This window comes from Salmo salar, chromosome 14 (genome assembly GCF_965601325.2).
Source record: "Salmo salar chromosome 14, fSalSal1, whole genome shotgun sequence".
Taxonomy (NCBI): Eukaryota; Metazoa; Chordata; class Actinopteri; order Salmoniformes; family Salmonidae; genus Salmo; species Salmo salar.
The window spans coordinates 86,457,160-86,471,316 of record NC_138304.1 but is presented as its reverse complement, the minus strand read 5'-3'; the positions used below and the strand labels follow the sequence as shown (position 1 = coordinate 86,471,316).

At 42.0% G+C, this 14,157-nt stretch overlaps 2 protein-coding genes across 3 annotated transcripts; one reads left to right on the top strand and one right to left on the bottom strand.

Moving 5' to 3' along the window:
• Positions 1–580: 580 nt before the first annotated feature.
• On the bottom strand, positions 581–6,606 carry meaf6 (MYST/Esa1-associated factor 6). 2 transcript variants are annotated; one of them, XM_014142533.3, is made up of 8 exons: positions 6,392–6,606; positions 5,763–5,878; positions 3,847–3,934; positions 3,680–3,725; positions 3,396–3,564; positions 2,020–2,049; positions 1,180–1,213; positions 629–1,038 (listed from the first exon to the last, which is right to left on the bottom strand). In XM_014142533.3, the coding sequence occupies exons 1-8, from the start codon at positions 6,479–6,481 to the stop codon at positions 1,024–1,026; spliced, it is 588 nt and encodes a 195-aa protein (XP_013998008.1). In that variant the 5' UTR covers positions 6,482–6,606; the 3' UTR covers positions 629–1,023. The 2 variants fall into 2 exon arrangements, with proteins under 2 accessions (NP_001134764.1, XP_013998008.1); NM_001141292.3 differs by lacking the exon at positions 2,020–2,049 and having other exon boundaries at positions 581–1,038; positions 6,392–6,500.
• Positions 6,607–6,647: 41 nt separating this feature from the next.
• stpg1 (sperm-tail PG-rich repeat containing 1) lies at positions 6,648–12,278 on the top strand. Its single transcript, XM_014142621.2, has 9 exons — positions 6,648–6,736; positions 6,991–7,089; positions 7,177–7,298; positions 7,402–7,500; positions 7,752–7,931; positions 10,957–11,068; positions 11,201–11,369; positions 11,617–11,807; positions 11,976–12,278. The coding sequence occupies exons 2-9, from the start codon at positions 7,056–7,058 to the stop codon at positions 12,047–12,049; spliced, it is 981 nt and encodes a 326-aa protein (XP_013998096.1). The 5' UTR covers positions 6,648–6,736; positions 6,991–7,055; the 3' UTR covers positions 12,050–12,278.
• The last annotated feature ends 1,879 nt before the right edge of the window (positions 12,279–14,157 follow it).

The following is a 14,157-nucleotide window of genomic DNA, read 5'->3' as shown; positions in this document are numbered from 1 at the left end:
TGTCATCGTGTTGTCCCCTGGTTCACTCAAACGGTCACTATTTTCATAAAACAAACTCAGTCCATGAGAACTGCCCCACAGGAATGCCATAATGACTTCATATCTTTGTGTAAACAGTGTTCTTTTAATCATACTTGGGAGTCAGAATAAAACTGTTTGAATGTGAACATTGTTTTGATACCATTTCCAGAATCTCACCAACACTGCACATCTTCTCTGGGATAAGGGAATTACTGACAAATGTGAATGGTTACGTCCAAAATGGCACCCTAATCCCTATATAGAGCACTACTTTTGACCAGAGCCCTACCGGCCCTGGTCAAAAATAGTGCACTATAAAGGTAATGGTGATGCTATTTAGGACTGATCCAATAAGAGGGGGGACTTGGGAGACATCCTAGGACCCCGAGGCTCGTCTGAGCTCATTGGCCTGTAATTGGTACGTAAATGAGCCATGAAGACACCACAAAGAAACCAGGCAGTAATTGCTGTCAGACAAGGGGAAATCTGATGGTAATAAACGAGCTTCTGTGTTGATTTTCCTGCTGTATTATTACTGAAGAATACAGGGTAGAGAGATGGTGACTAATGATTTATTAACGCGTAGATTTTACCAATAAACAACAAATGTATTTTCAAGGTTTTATTACAATTTTATGCAAAACAAATCTCAAAATAAAACAAAAGATTAAAAAGAAGCTGGGATATTCTAGAGCTACAAAACTACACAATGACTAATACGAAGTAAAACAACTTTTTGTTACAAGGAGAGAAATATGGTGGGAGTTACATAATAAATAGTGAATTTTCAACCCTATACAATAAGGTGTGTTATTCAACCCCCACCTGCGTCTTGAGTAACATGCAATAACACCTCGTCTGCAGGAAAATCATGAAACAGAAATATTTCTGATAGCAAGTGAGAGGCAATGTTTCATGCAATGTACACAATGTACGTAAAGACAGTTAAAGTTCAGAGGGGCTCTCTGCTTCACCATAGACCTTTTCTGTCTGGCCACTTGATCAAGTCGAATAATCCTGTGGAACAAGGACAACATAGACAACAGAATTAAAAGCAGAACCTAAATCTTTCTAATAACAAATGTCTTTATTGATAGCTCAATGCAAGCAATGAGCAGACATTTAAATGTTATGTTGTCCTACAAATGAATAGCTTACCACTCTGGGTTTTTTGTTCACTTTCATGTCAAATCTAAAAACAAAACAATGCAAGAGTTGTGTTAGGTAGGCCTATTTCAGGTTTGACTAAATACAACAGTAACTAGGGGGGACAACAAGCACCACTACAGTTACTCAAGCTAAGAGCTAAGAGACCAAACCACAACAAGACTACCAGAGCACCATATGAACACCTGGGGTGCAGCGAAATATGTTTGTTTGTACTCAACCTTTGACCACCCCATCTCATTTTGGCAGGAAAAGCAGCTTTTTTCATAACTGGATTAGGGGAACTTGACCTTTTGGAATGAAACCATGAAGGGTCAAGAATTACACTGAACTTCTATAGAAGAAGTGTTTATGCCCCCTATGATTCATAAACACTTAATAATCTAGTGTTGAGTCTACAGAAGCTAGGTGCTAATACCTTATTATAAACAACGCATGATTTGAGAAATGAAGGGTGCATCCCCAAATGGCACCCTATTCCTTGTATGGGGCCTAGTCAAAAGTAGTGCACTAAATAGGGAATTGGGTATCATTTGGGACATCGTTGAAGATTTGGACATGCAATAATGATAGATTCACTATGAGGACGCATGAACCGACAGAGCTAGAGCGACAGAAGCAAAACAGAGAGCTGAGGGATGGAGAGTGGGAACGTCAGGATGGGGTCAGAGAAGGCAGGGGTTGTATCCCAAATTGAACCATATTCCCTACATAGTGCACTACCTTTGACCAGAGCCCAAGAGCAGTGCGCTATGTAGGGAATAGGGTGACATTTGGTACGTAGCCAGGATGTATCACCACAGGAAGCAGGAAGTAAAATTGGAGACTTACTCAAAGTCATAATCAAACATGGCAGAAGGGCTGGGGCAGCGTTAGGGGAGGAAAGAGCAGCAGTAGTTAGTACACCGGCCTGCCTCACTCTAAAGGGATGCCTACATATCTGTAAAATTAACCTACAACAAACAATATTTTGTCTTTTCACAAAATGAAGCGTTCCTTATTGAGCAGATCTGGCGCTAAATATATTAAGCTACATATAACATATAATAATGTGGACAGGAACAGGTGTGATAAGCTTACTATTCCTCACATTCCAGCTCCAACACAAACAAAGACTATCCACTTGCTATAAACCAGATGTTTATACACTAGTACACCTAATCAAACTGACCCTGACAACTTTAAAAATGGTGTGTTGCTGACCCAAGAAAAACAAAAGCAGTACAAGCTTAGCAGCTTGGCCAAAGAAACTTCAGAGTCAGAGACAACTTTCATTATCCATAGCAATCAAAAAGAGTGAGAGAGCACAGCACAGATTTCAGACTCGACAGTAGGGCCATGTTCAGTTAATCTTACATTTCACTCATTTAGCAGACGTTCTTATCCAGAGCAACACTCTTAATCGCTAGGCTACCTGCCACCTGAACGTTCCACAACAATGTATCCTACTGAAAGCCCCCTAGGAGTTAGCCTAGACCAGGGGGCTGTATTTAGGAGTTAGCCTAGACCAGGGGGGATGTATTTAGGAGCTAGCCTAGACCAGGGGGGATGTATTTAGGAGCTAGCCTAGACCAGGGGGGATGTATTTAGGAGCTAGCCTAGACCAGGGGGGATGTATTTAGGAGCTAGCCTAGACCAGGGGGGATGTATTTAGGAGTTAGCCTAGACCAGGGGGCTGTATTTAGGAGTTAGCCTAGACCAGGGGGGATGTATTTAGGAGCTAGCCTAGACCAGGGGGGATGTATTTAGGAGCTAGCCTAGACCAGGGGGGATGTATTTAGGAGCTAGCCTAGACCAGGGGGGATGTATTTAGGAGCTAGCCTAGACCAGGGGGGATGTATTTAGGAGCTAGCCTAGACCAGGGGGGATGTATTTAGGAGCTAGCCTAGACCAGGGGGGATGTATTTAGGAGCTAGCCTAGACCAGGGGGGGATGTATTTAGGAGCTAGCCTAGACCAGGGGGGATGTATTTAGGAGCTAGCCTAGACCAGGGGGGATGTATTTAGGAGCTAGCCTAGACCAGGGGGGATGTATTTAGGAGCTAGCCTAGACCAGGGGGGATGTATTTAGGAGCTAGCCTAGACCAGGGGGGATGTATTTAGGAGCTAGCCTAGACCAGGGGGGATGTATTTAGGAGCTAGCCTAGACCAGGGGGGATGTATTTAGGAGCTAGCCTAGACCAGGGGGTTGTGTTTAGGGTCAGGTACCTGTGTCTGTTTTTGTTCTTCCTCTTCTTGTGGCTCCCGTGGTGACTGCCTGAGGAAGAGGATGCAGCCTTCTGAGGTTTGAGGTCCTGCAGGGCCCCGTCTGCATCCTCTGTGTCCTCCTGACTGGGCTCATTCTCCTGGTTCTGGAGGTCTGGGGACGTGTCGCTCTCTGTCCCACACAATGGAGAAGCATGTCACACTCACATCTATAAGTATCTCACACAGATAAATGCACTGTGGTACCAAAAAAGTTGCCATGCAGTTGTTCTGAACCAAATACCCACGCTTTTCATTCATGTGATCTGGTATCCCACCGAGTGCACAGACAGCCTGTTCAACAAAGGCGAAAAGTGGGTCAGACTCAGCATTTACACATTCTTGCAATCATACACGATCTAGCATGAATATATTGAGAGGACAGGCAGAGGATAGTGCGAAGTGAAGCACTCACTGCTACAGAAGTGACGGAGGACTTGCTGAACAGACGCTCTGCCTCCTTGAACTTTCGGTTTCTTCTGTCCGTCTTGCTGTTGGAATTTCTATAACGGAACAATACAGAACAGGGTAAATACAGTTGAAGTCGAATGTTTACATACACCTTAGCCAAGTACATTTAAACTCAGTTTTTCACAATTCCTGACATTTAATCCTAGTAAAAATTCCCCGTCTTAGGTCAGTTAGGTCCAACACTTTATTTTAAGAACGTGAAATGTCAAAATAATAGTAGAGAATGATTTATTTCAGCTTTTATTTCTTTCGTCACATTCCCAGTGGGTCAGAAGTTTACATACACTTAATTAGTATTTGGTAGCATTGCCTTTAAATTGTTTAACTTGGGTCAAACGTTTCGGGTAGCCTTCCACAAGCTTCCCACAATAAGGTGGGTGAATTTTGGCCCATTCCTCCTGACAGAGCTGGTGTAACTGAGTCAGGTTTGTAGGCCTCCTTGCTCACACACGCTTTTTCAGTTCTGCCCACAAATCTTCTATAGGATTGAGGTCAGGGCTTTGCGATGGCCACTCTGATACCCTGATTTTGTTGTCCTTAAGCCATTTTGCCACAACTTTGGAAGTATGCTTGGGGTCATTGTCCATTTGGAAGAGCCATTTGCGACCAAGCTTTAACTTCCTGACTGATGTCTTGAGATGTTGCTTCAATATATCCACATAATTTTCCACCCTCATGATGCCATCTATTGTGTGAAGTGCACCAGTCCCTTCAGAAGCAAAGCACCCCCACAACATGATGCCACCCCTGTGCTTCACGGTTGGGATGGTGTTCTTCGGCTTACAAGCTTCCCCCTTTTCCTCCAAACATAACGATGGTCATTATGGCCAAACAGTTCTGTTTTTGTTCCATCAGATCAGAGGACATTTCTCCAAAAAGTATGATCTTTGTCCACATGTGCAATTTCAAACCGCAGTCTGGCTTTTTTTATGGCGGTTTTGGAGCAGCGGCTTCTTCCTTGCTGAGCGGCCTTTCAGGTTATGTCGATATAGGACTTGTTTTACTGTGGATATAGATACTTTTGTACCGGTTTCCTCCAGCATCTTCACAAGGTCCTTTGCTGTTGTTCTGGGATTGATTTTCACTTTTCACACCAAAGTACGTTCAAAGACAGAACGTGTCTCCTTCCTGAGCGGTATGACGGCTGCATGGTCCCATGGTGTTTATACTTGCGTACTATTGTTTGTACAGATGAACATGGTACCTTCAAGCATTTGGAAATTGCTTCCAAGGATGAAGCAGACTTGTGGAAGTCTACAATTTTTGGCTGATTTATTTAGATTTTCCTAGTTGATAACAAGTTCTCATTTGCAACTGCGACCTGGCCAAGATAAAGCGTAGCAATTCGACACATACAACAACACAGAGTTACACATGGAATAAACAAAACATACAGTCAATAATACAGTAGAACAAAAGAAAACAAAAGGTCTATATACAGTGAGTTTGAAGGTAGGCCTTGAAATACATCCACAGGTACACCTCCAATTGACTCAAATGATGTCAATTAGCCTATGACATAATTTTCAGGAATTTTCCAAGCTGTTTAAAGGCACAGTCAAATTAGTGTATGTAAACTTTTGACCCACTGGAATTTGATACAGTGAATTATAAGTGAAGTAATCTGTAAACAATTGTTGGAAAAACGACTTGTGTCATGCACATGTCCTAACCGACTTGCCAAAACTATAGTTTGTTAACAAGAAATTTGTGGAGTGGTTGAAAAACGAGTTTTAATGACTCCAACCTAAGTGTACTTTAACTTCCGACTTCAACCGTAGACTGCAAACACAGACTCGATGATTCAATATCAACTGTTCACTTTTCATGTCTAAGCGTGCTGTACCATGTCATGCTTACTTTTGGTTGGTGAGATATCTGTCCCATCCTCTGATGATGTTCCCATACATCTGGGTATCTTCCAAGTAGCTGCCCTCAAATGCATAGATCTGTCTCTCCAAGTTCACCAACGTCTCCTGTGGAAAGTATGCAAAAGGCATTAGACTTTGCATTTGTGGTTTATGAAACGGACAGAATGTGTTATTACAATATAGCCAGAGACTGTACCAGCACAGATAAAAGGGGAAACGTTTGGTACCAGAGCCATGATGTACAGTATGAGGGTATGCGCATAGTAGGTTTTGGCTGCTCCTTGTGGGAAAAATATGTTACTACATAGTAACTAGCGCCAGCGACACATTGTATATAAACATTGAGTCAGTAGTAAAACAATCTATACCCACCATGCTGAATAAAGGCATGTAACATTTTTATCTAATGTTCGATAACTCAATTAGTGTGGTAGCTAGCTAACGAGAAAGCCACAAATATGTTGGTAGAAAGCCGAGGCCTAGTCGAAGTAACTAGCGCGGCCTAACGTTAGTTAGCTAGCTAGCAAGCTAACTTCCAAATAAAGCATAAGATGCAGCAAGATACGCATATAGCAAGATATTTAGCGAAATGGAAACGTAGCTAACTAATTCACTTACCGCAAGTTCTTGTTTCCTCTTGACCAGCTCCGAGAGTTCCCGACGAGTGTCGGGAATCTGTGGTGGTGTCGCTTTTGCATGCATTGCCATGATGAATCTTCGAAAAACAAAACAGTGGCGCGTCTTCAATGATGAAGCAAAATAAGCAGTAAAAACTTTCGCCACGCGTAGGCGCTAGATGACAGGTAAGGTTGCGTGCAAAGAGCCAAATGCGTTTTATTCTCTTGCCTCGCCCTCTTTGCTTTCCGCCAAGAACGTTTACTCGCTGTCATGGCAACATATCATATGCGGAAACATTGTATCCTCACTCAGAAATGTGTTTCTGGCTACTGTGGCAGCAGTTTGGTAAGAGATAGATTATTGCATCCTATGATCACTTTGCGTGTTTAGTAAATGTAGCTCGATGCTGATAAGAAAAGTCTAAATCCTTCTGAAATTATTTCAATTTATTTTTTACTTTTGTTTTATCATGATCATCTAGCTACATTAACCGTGCAAATCGCTAGCTTGTGGCTACTAGTCGTCAGCTAAAAGTTAACATGCTAATGTTAAATGTTGCAGTGTCAGTGCCATTACAAACTCTCTTCCCTTCTAAACAGATTGTCAGGCGGTGTAAATGCATCCGGCACCTGTCACTCCAGTTGTGTTGAATGTCTCTTAGCTAATGATGGGCAAAATACACAAAGGATTGAATGACAGTAAGTGTCCTTTTTTGCCTTTCATCCTTTGTAGACCTAAATAACGATCTGCTCAGACTTCAGATATTTCTTTTCACATTCATCTAGGCTGCAAACTTCCAGGATACATATCATCAATACCCACCAAATACCAAACAGTGGTGATAAGCAATGAGGATAAGAAAGGGTTCTTGTCACAAGCTAAGAGGTTCCTTTCAGAAGACAGTCAGGTAGATATGTCAACCAGTTAATCAATCCGTCCTCCAGCTAATCAATAAATCAACCAACACATGAATTGTCCAATTATGATATGATTTTAAAATGTGGTTTCAGAATGAAAACCCAGGGCCAGGCACATATATGTCTCACAGGCCTGCTGAAATCAGCAGCCCCTCCTTCTCAAAGAAAGGTACAGGAGGCTTTGCATCCCAGGTCAGACATGTTAATGGTACCCTACTCACAATCTCAATCTCTTTGTTCTCATCAGTAGAATCATCATGAGATTTTATTGAAATGTATTCTCAAACTTTACCGATAATAGGGATCAAATCAAGTGTCCTTAGGATCTCAGAAACCCAATGAAGCTTATGTTATAGATTATTAGGTAGGTCTATACTCTCTTAAAACCCGTTCCGCTGCCATACTTACAACGCTTACCTAGGGCATCTTCTCTTCTCCACTAGGCTGTCAGAGTTCCCCGTAACCCTCAGAGAGGTATCCCAGGACCAAATGCCTATAACTTGCAGACCTCTCTGATCCACAAACACAGCTTCGGCAGGGGAGGCTCCAGAACTTTCCGACTGCCAGTGGCTGTACAACATGATGGCCCTAAGAACAAGACACCAGCCCCTAATCAATATCATGTAAGTGCAGTATTGAAGGTTATTCACAACCTAGGTTATATGAGAATACCTTTAAACAGGTCAACATTCACAAAGCCATTGGGCCTGACGGATTACCAGGACGTGCACTCAGAGCATGCGTGGACCAACTGTCAAGTGTCTTCACTGACATTTTTACCCTCTCCCTGACCGAGTCTGTATTATCTACATGTTTCAAGCAGACCACCATAGTCCCTGTGCCCAAGAAAGTAAAGGTAACCTGCATAAATGACTACCGCCCTGTAAAACTCACATCGGAAGCCATGAAGTCCTTTGAAAGGCTGGTCATGACTCACATCAACACCATCATCCCGGAAACCCTAGACAACAACCTCTCCCTCAATGTGAGCAAGACAAAGGAGCTGATCGTGGACTACAGGAAAAGGAGGGACGAACACGCTCCCATTCACATCGACGGGGCTGTAGGGGGTCGAGAATTTCCAGTTCCTTGGTGTCCACATCACCAACAAACTATCATGGTCCAAACTATCACACCAAGACAGTCATGAAGAGGGCACGACAACATCTTTTCCCCTTCAGGAGACTGAAAAGATATGGTATTGGTCCCCAGATCCTCAAAAAGTTCTACAGCTGCACCATTGAGAGCATCCTGTTAGGTTGCATCACCGCCTGGTATGGCAACTGCTCGGCATCCGACCGTAAGGTGCTACAGAGGGTAGTGCATACGGCCCAGTACATCACTGGTGCCAAGCTTCCTGCCATCCAGGACCTATATACTAGGCAGTGTCAGAGGAAGGCCCAAAAAATTGTCAAAGACTCCTGTCACCCAAGTCATAGACTGTTTTCACTGCTACCGCACAGCAAGCGGTACCAGAGCACCAAGTCTAGGTCCAAAGGCTCCTTAATAACAGCTTCTACCCCCAAGCCATAAGACTGCTGAACAATTTATCAAATGGCCATCTAGACTGACCCCCCCCCCCCCCCCCCCCCTTTGTTTTTACACTGCTGCTACTTGCTGTTTATTATCTATGCATAGTCACTTTACCCCTACCTACATGTACAAATTACCTCGACTAACCTGTACCCCTGCACATTGACTCTGTACTGGTACCCCCTGTATATCACGTCGTTATTTGATTGTGTTACTTTTATTTTATTTTTTACTTTAGTTAATTTAGTAAATATTTTCTTAACTCTATTTCTTGAACTGCATTGTTGGTTAAGGGCTTGTAAGTAAGCATTTCACGGTAAGGTCTACATCTGTTGTATTCGGTGCATGTGACAAATAACATTTAATTTGATTTGATGAGAAGAGGGAAGCCATGTTTTAGATCCATATTTGAATGTTAATATGAAATACTGTACGTTTATTTCCTGTATACAATAGGCTTACATGTTTGTGTACTGAACATTTTACTCAAAAGATGTTGCTTTACAGTCGTGGCCAAAAGTTTTGAGAATGACACAAATATTAATTTCCACAAAGTTTGCTGCTTCAGTGTCTTTAGATATTTTTTTCAGATGTTACTATGGAATACTGAAGTATAATTACAAGCATTTCATAAGTGCCAAAGGCTTTTATTGACAATTACATGAAGTTGATGCAAAGAGTCAATATTTGCAGTGTTGACCTTTCTTTTTCAAGACCTCTGCAATCTGCCCTGGCATGCTGTCAATTAACTTCTGGGCCACATCCTGACTGATGGCAGCCCATTCTTGCATAATCAATGCTTGGAGTTTGTCAGAATTTGTGGGTTTTTGTTTGTCCACCCGCCTCTTGAGGATTGATCACAAGTTCTCAATGAGATTAAGGTCTGGGGAGTTTCCTGGCCATGGACCCAAAATATTGATGTTTTGTTCCCCAAGCCGCTTAGTTATCACTTTTGCCTTATGGCAAGGTGCTCCATCATGCTGGAAAAAGCATTGTTCGTCACCAAACTGTTCTTGGATGGTTGGGAGAAGTTGCTATCGGAGGATGTGTTGGTACCATTCTTTATTCATGGCTGTGTTCCTTGGCAAAACTGTGAGTGAGCCCACTCCCTTGGCTGAGAAGCAACCCCACACATGAATGGTCTCAGGGTGCTTTACTGTTGGCATGACACAGGACTGATGGTAGCTCTCACCTTGTCTTCTCCGGACAAGCTTTTTTCCGGATGCCCCAAAGAATCGGAAAAGGGATTCATCAGAGAAAATGACTTTACCCCAGTCCTCAGCAGTCCAATCCCTGTACCTTTTGCAGAATATCATTCTGTCCCTGATGTTTTTCCTGGAGAGAAGTGGCTTCTTTGCTGCCCTTCTTGACACCAGGCCATCCTCCAAAAGTCTTCGCCTCACTGTGCGTGCAGATGCACTAACATCTGCCTACTGCAATTTCTGAGCAAGCTCTGTACTGGTGGTGCCCCGATCCCGCAGCTGAATCAACTTTAGGAGACAGTCCTGGTGCTTGCTGGACTTTCTTGGGTGCCCTGAAGCCTTCTTCACAACAATTGAATCGCTCTCCTTGAAGTTCTTGATGATCCGATAAATGGTTGATTTAGGTGCAATCTTACTGGCAGCAATATCCTTGCCTGTGAAGCCCTTTTTGTGCAAAGCAATGATAACGACACGTGAATCCTTGCAGGTAACCATGGTTGACAGAGGAAGAACAATGATTCCAAGCACCACTCTCCTTTTGAAGCTTCCAGTCTGCTTTTCGAACTCAATCAGCATGACAGAGTGATCTCCAGCCTTGTCCTCGTCAACACTCACACCTGTGTTAACGAGATAATCACTGACATGATGTCAGCTGGTCCTTTTGTGGCAGGGCTGAAATGCAGTGGAAATGTTTTTTTGGGATTGAGTTCATTTGCATGGCAAAGAGGGACTTTGCAATTAATTGCAATTCATCTGATCACTCTTCATAACATTCTGGAGTATATGAAAATTGCCATCATACAAACTGAGGCGGCAGACTTTGTGAAAATTCATATTTGTGTCATTCTCAAAACTTTTGGCCATGACTGTAGTGTTTTTGTTTAAAGACTTGCCTTTATTCTTGGTGCTTTAGGTGTCTTTAAATGGTGTAAAGCCAAACACGTTAGTGTCCGCTCAATCGGTATTTCTGTCTACAACTGGACGGAGTTCTATGTGCTCAAACACTCTAAAAGGACCATCGCCGTGTAAGTATTATACTTTTTATTAAACCAGTATATTTTTTGCTAATTGGGAATATCATTTTTAGTCGACATTGCATTACGTCGACTCCTCTACAGGATTTTATATATGATACTGTTTATCTTTGCTTGTTCAAGGTCACTACAAAGTCAATGATGCCATAACTCAGAAATGCCCCAAGGTTCCCCTCTCCTGCTTCAAGTCCAACTCTGTGAGGATCCAGTCCCCTGTGAATAACCATGTCCCAGGCCCAGGCACCTATAGTCCCTACCAGACCCCAGAGCCAGTCAGGAGAACCATCCTACCGTGAGTAAAAGCACAGGGTCCATATTCATGAACCATCTTAGAGAGGAGTGCTGATTTAGATTACGTTTTGCCTTTTTGATCAGAATGTTTAAGATTGCATGGACGGAGGGGGACCTGATTCTAGATCAGCATTCCTACTGGGAGACGCTTTATGAGTACGGATCCAGGACTAGCAGGGTAATCGTTTCTCTGATAACATCTCTCTGGTCTTAAACTGCTCTCCCATGCCCTTTAACCCTTGTCCAAGGAGGAGACATTACCTGGGAATATCAGCTCCCCCTCTGATTCTTCTGAAGAACCCTCCTTTGCCTGGCCCTGGACAGTATGATGTAGTGAATTATGGAGACCCGACCAAGCACTTCATGTCCAGTGCCGTGTTTGTTTCTGGGACAAGCCGTTGGACCCAAGATGTGCGCGGCCAAGGAGTTCCAGGGCCAGGTGCTCTATTGATGACCCTTCTTATCACACTAACGGTTATAGTGGCCATGTTATACTATATTATTTTTTACTATTTTTATTGGTATTCTTAAAAAAATACATTTATGTTTAACTTTCATTTCACTGCAGAGGGTATTGATTGAACTTAATGTCACTTTTTGTTTATAGGTTACTATGAACCAGACACATCATCAAAGCGGTCTTTCTTATACAATTACTCCAACAACTGGATTCCAGCATGAAGCACTTGAGGCAACTCACATTGCTTTAGTGTGGGTGTTTTTGCATGTGTTCACACCACACTGTGCATATATTTACTAGTGTACTTTATGTGAAATTTTACTGTGGTTGAGTGGCTTGGTGTGGGAGTTTGTTTCTGCATGTGAGGAAGGTTTTGTACAATGTTTTCATGTGCATTCCATATACTGTACGCATGTGTTTCACTGTGACTAAAGAGAAGGATACAAATCACTTCATATTTCCATCTATTTAGTAATTGTATTTCCAATTCAGTGTCTTCAGAAAGAATTCATACCCATTGACTTATTCCACATTTTGTTGTGTTACAGCCTCAATTCGAAATGGATTACATAAAAAATGTTCCACTCCCATCTACACACAATACCCCATAATGACAAATTGAAACCATGTTTTTAGAAATTTTACCAAATGTATTGAAAAAAAATACAGAAGTATCTCAATATTCACACCCCTGAGTCAATACATTGTAGAAGGACCTTTGGCAACAATTACAGCTGTTAGTCTTTCTGGGTAAGTCTCCCATTATTCATTTCAAAATTTTGCAAGCTCTGTCAAATTGGTTGTTGAACATTGCTAAACAACCATTTGCAGGTCTTGCCATAGAATTTAAAGTAGATTTAAATCAAAACTTTAACTTGGCCACTAAGGAACATTCCCTGTCTTCTTAGTAAGGAACTCAAGTGTAGTTTATTGTCCTGCTGAAAGGTGAATTAATCTCCAAGTGTTTTACATTTTAGTCATTTAACGGACTCTTATCCAGAGAAATTAGGGTTAAGTGCCTTGCTCAAAGACACATCGACAGATTTTTCACCAAGTTGGCTCAGGGATTCAAACCAGCAATCTTTCGGTTGTTGACCCAACGCTCTTTACTGCTAGACTACCTGCTGCAAGACTGAACCAACCGACTGAACCAGATTTTGTCTGTGCTTCTCCATTCCATTTCTCTTCCCCACTGAAAAACTCCTCAGTCCTTAACGATTACAAGCATACCCATACATGAGGCAGCCACCACTATGCTTGACAATATGGAAAGTGGTACTCAGTAATGTGTTGTATTGGATTTGCCCCAAACATAACACTTTGTATTCATGTTTTGTAGTATTACATTAGGGCCTTGTTGCAAACAGGATGCATATTTTGGAATATTTTTATTCTTTTTTTTTTCACTTTGTAAATTCAGTTAGTATTGTTGAGTAACTACAATGTTGTTGATCCATCCTCAGTTTTCTCCTATCACAGCCATTAAACTCTGTAACTGTTTCAAAGTCACCATTGGTGAAATCCCTGAGTGGTTTCCTTCCTCTCTAGCAACTAAGTTAGGAAGGATGCCTGTATCATTGTAGTGAATGGGTGTATTGATACACCACCCAACGTGTAATTTATAACTTCACCATGCTCAAAGGGATATTAAATGTCTGCTTTTTTAATAAACCCATCTACCAATAGGTGCCCTTTTTGTGAGGCATTGGAAAATCTCCCTGGTCTTTGTGGTTGAATCTGTGTTTGAAATTCACTGCTGACTGCGGGACCTTGCAGATAATTGTATGTGTGGGAAACAGAAATGAGGTAGTCATTCAAAAATCATGTTAAACACTATTATTGCACAGAGTGAGTCCATGCAACTTATGTGACTTGTTAAGTACATTTTTACTCTGGGACGTATTTAGGCTTGCCATAACAAAATGGTTGAATACTTATTGACTCAAGGCATTTCAGCTTTTCATTTTCGTAAAAAGTTCTAAAAACATAATTCCACTTTGGCATTATGGGGTATTGTGTGTAGGCCAGTGACGAAACATCTCAATTGAATCCCTTTTACATTCTTTTATTTGAATTAATTGGTTTTGAATTCAGGCTGTAACAGAACAACATTTTGAAAAAATCAAGGGGCATGAATACTTTCTGAAGGCATTGTATCCTTAAGAAGAAACATGTGTAAGCATGTTTTGTGTCCAGTAATGTAGAGATGATGGACAGTAATGGTAGTCCCTGACAACTGCTAGTGCTATCATTGTCAGCGGTACACCCCAATAACAGCTGGACACACGAGACAACATAGTCAAAGCAACTGTTGGGGATGTGCTGTGGG

Bases quoted from the DNA above. Each gene is read 5' to 3' on its own strand.
- meaf6 (XM_014142533.3), bottom strand. From the start codon at position 6,481: ATGGCAATGCATGCAAAAGCGACACCACCACAGATTCCCGACACTCGT. The intron at 5,879-6,391 runs GTAAGTGAATTA...TACTTTCCACAG, and splicing joins AGAGGAAACAAGAACTTGCG to GAGACGTTGGTGAACTTGGA. The intron at 3,565-3,679 runs GTGGGTATTTGG...TGTGTGGGACAG, and splicing joins AGATCACATGAATGAAAAGC to AGAGCGACACGTCCCCAGAC.
- stpg1 (XM_014142621.2), top strand. From the start codon at position 7,056: ATGATGGGCAAAATACACAAAGGATTGAATGACA. The intron at 7,501-7,751 runs GTCAGACATGTT...CTTCTCCACTAG, and splicing joins CAGGAGGCTTTGCATCCCAG to GCTGTCAGAGTTCCCCGTAA. The intron at 7,932-10,956 runs GTAAGTGCAGTA...TTGGTGCTTTAG, and splicing joins CAGCCCCTAATCAATATCAT to GTGTCTTTAAATGGTGTAAA.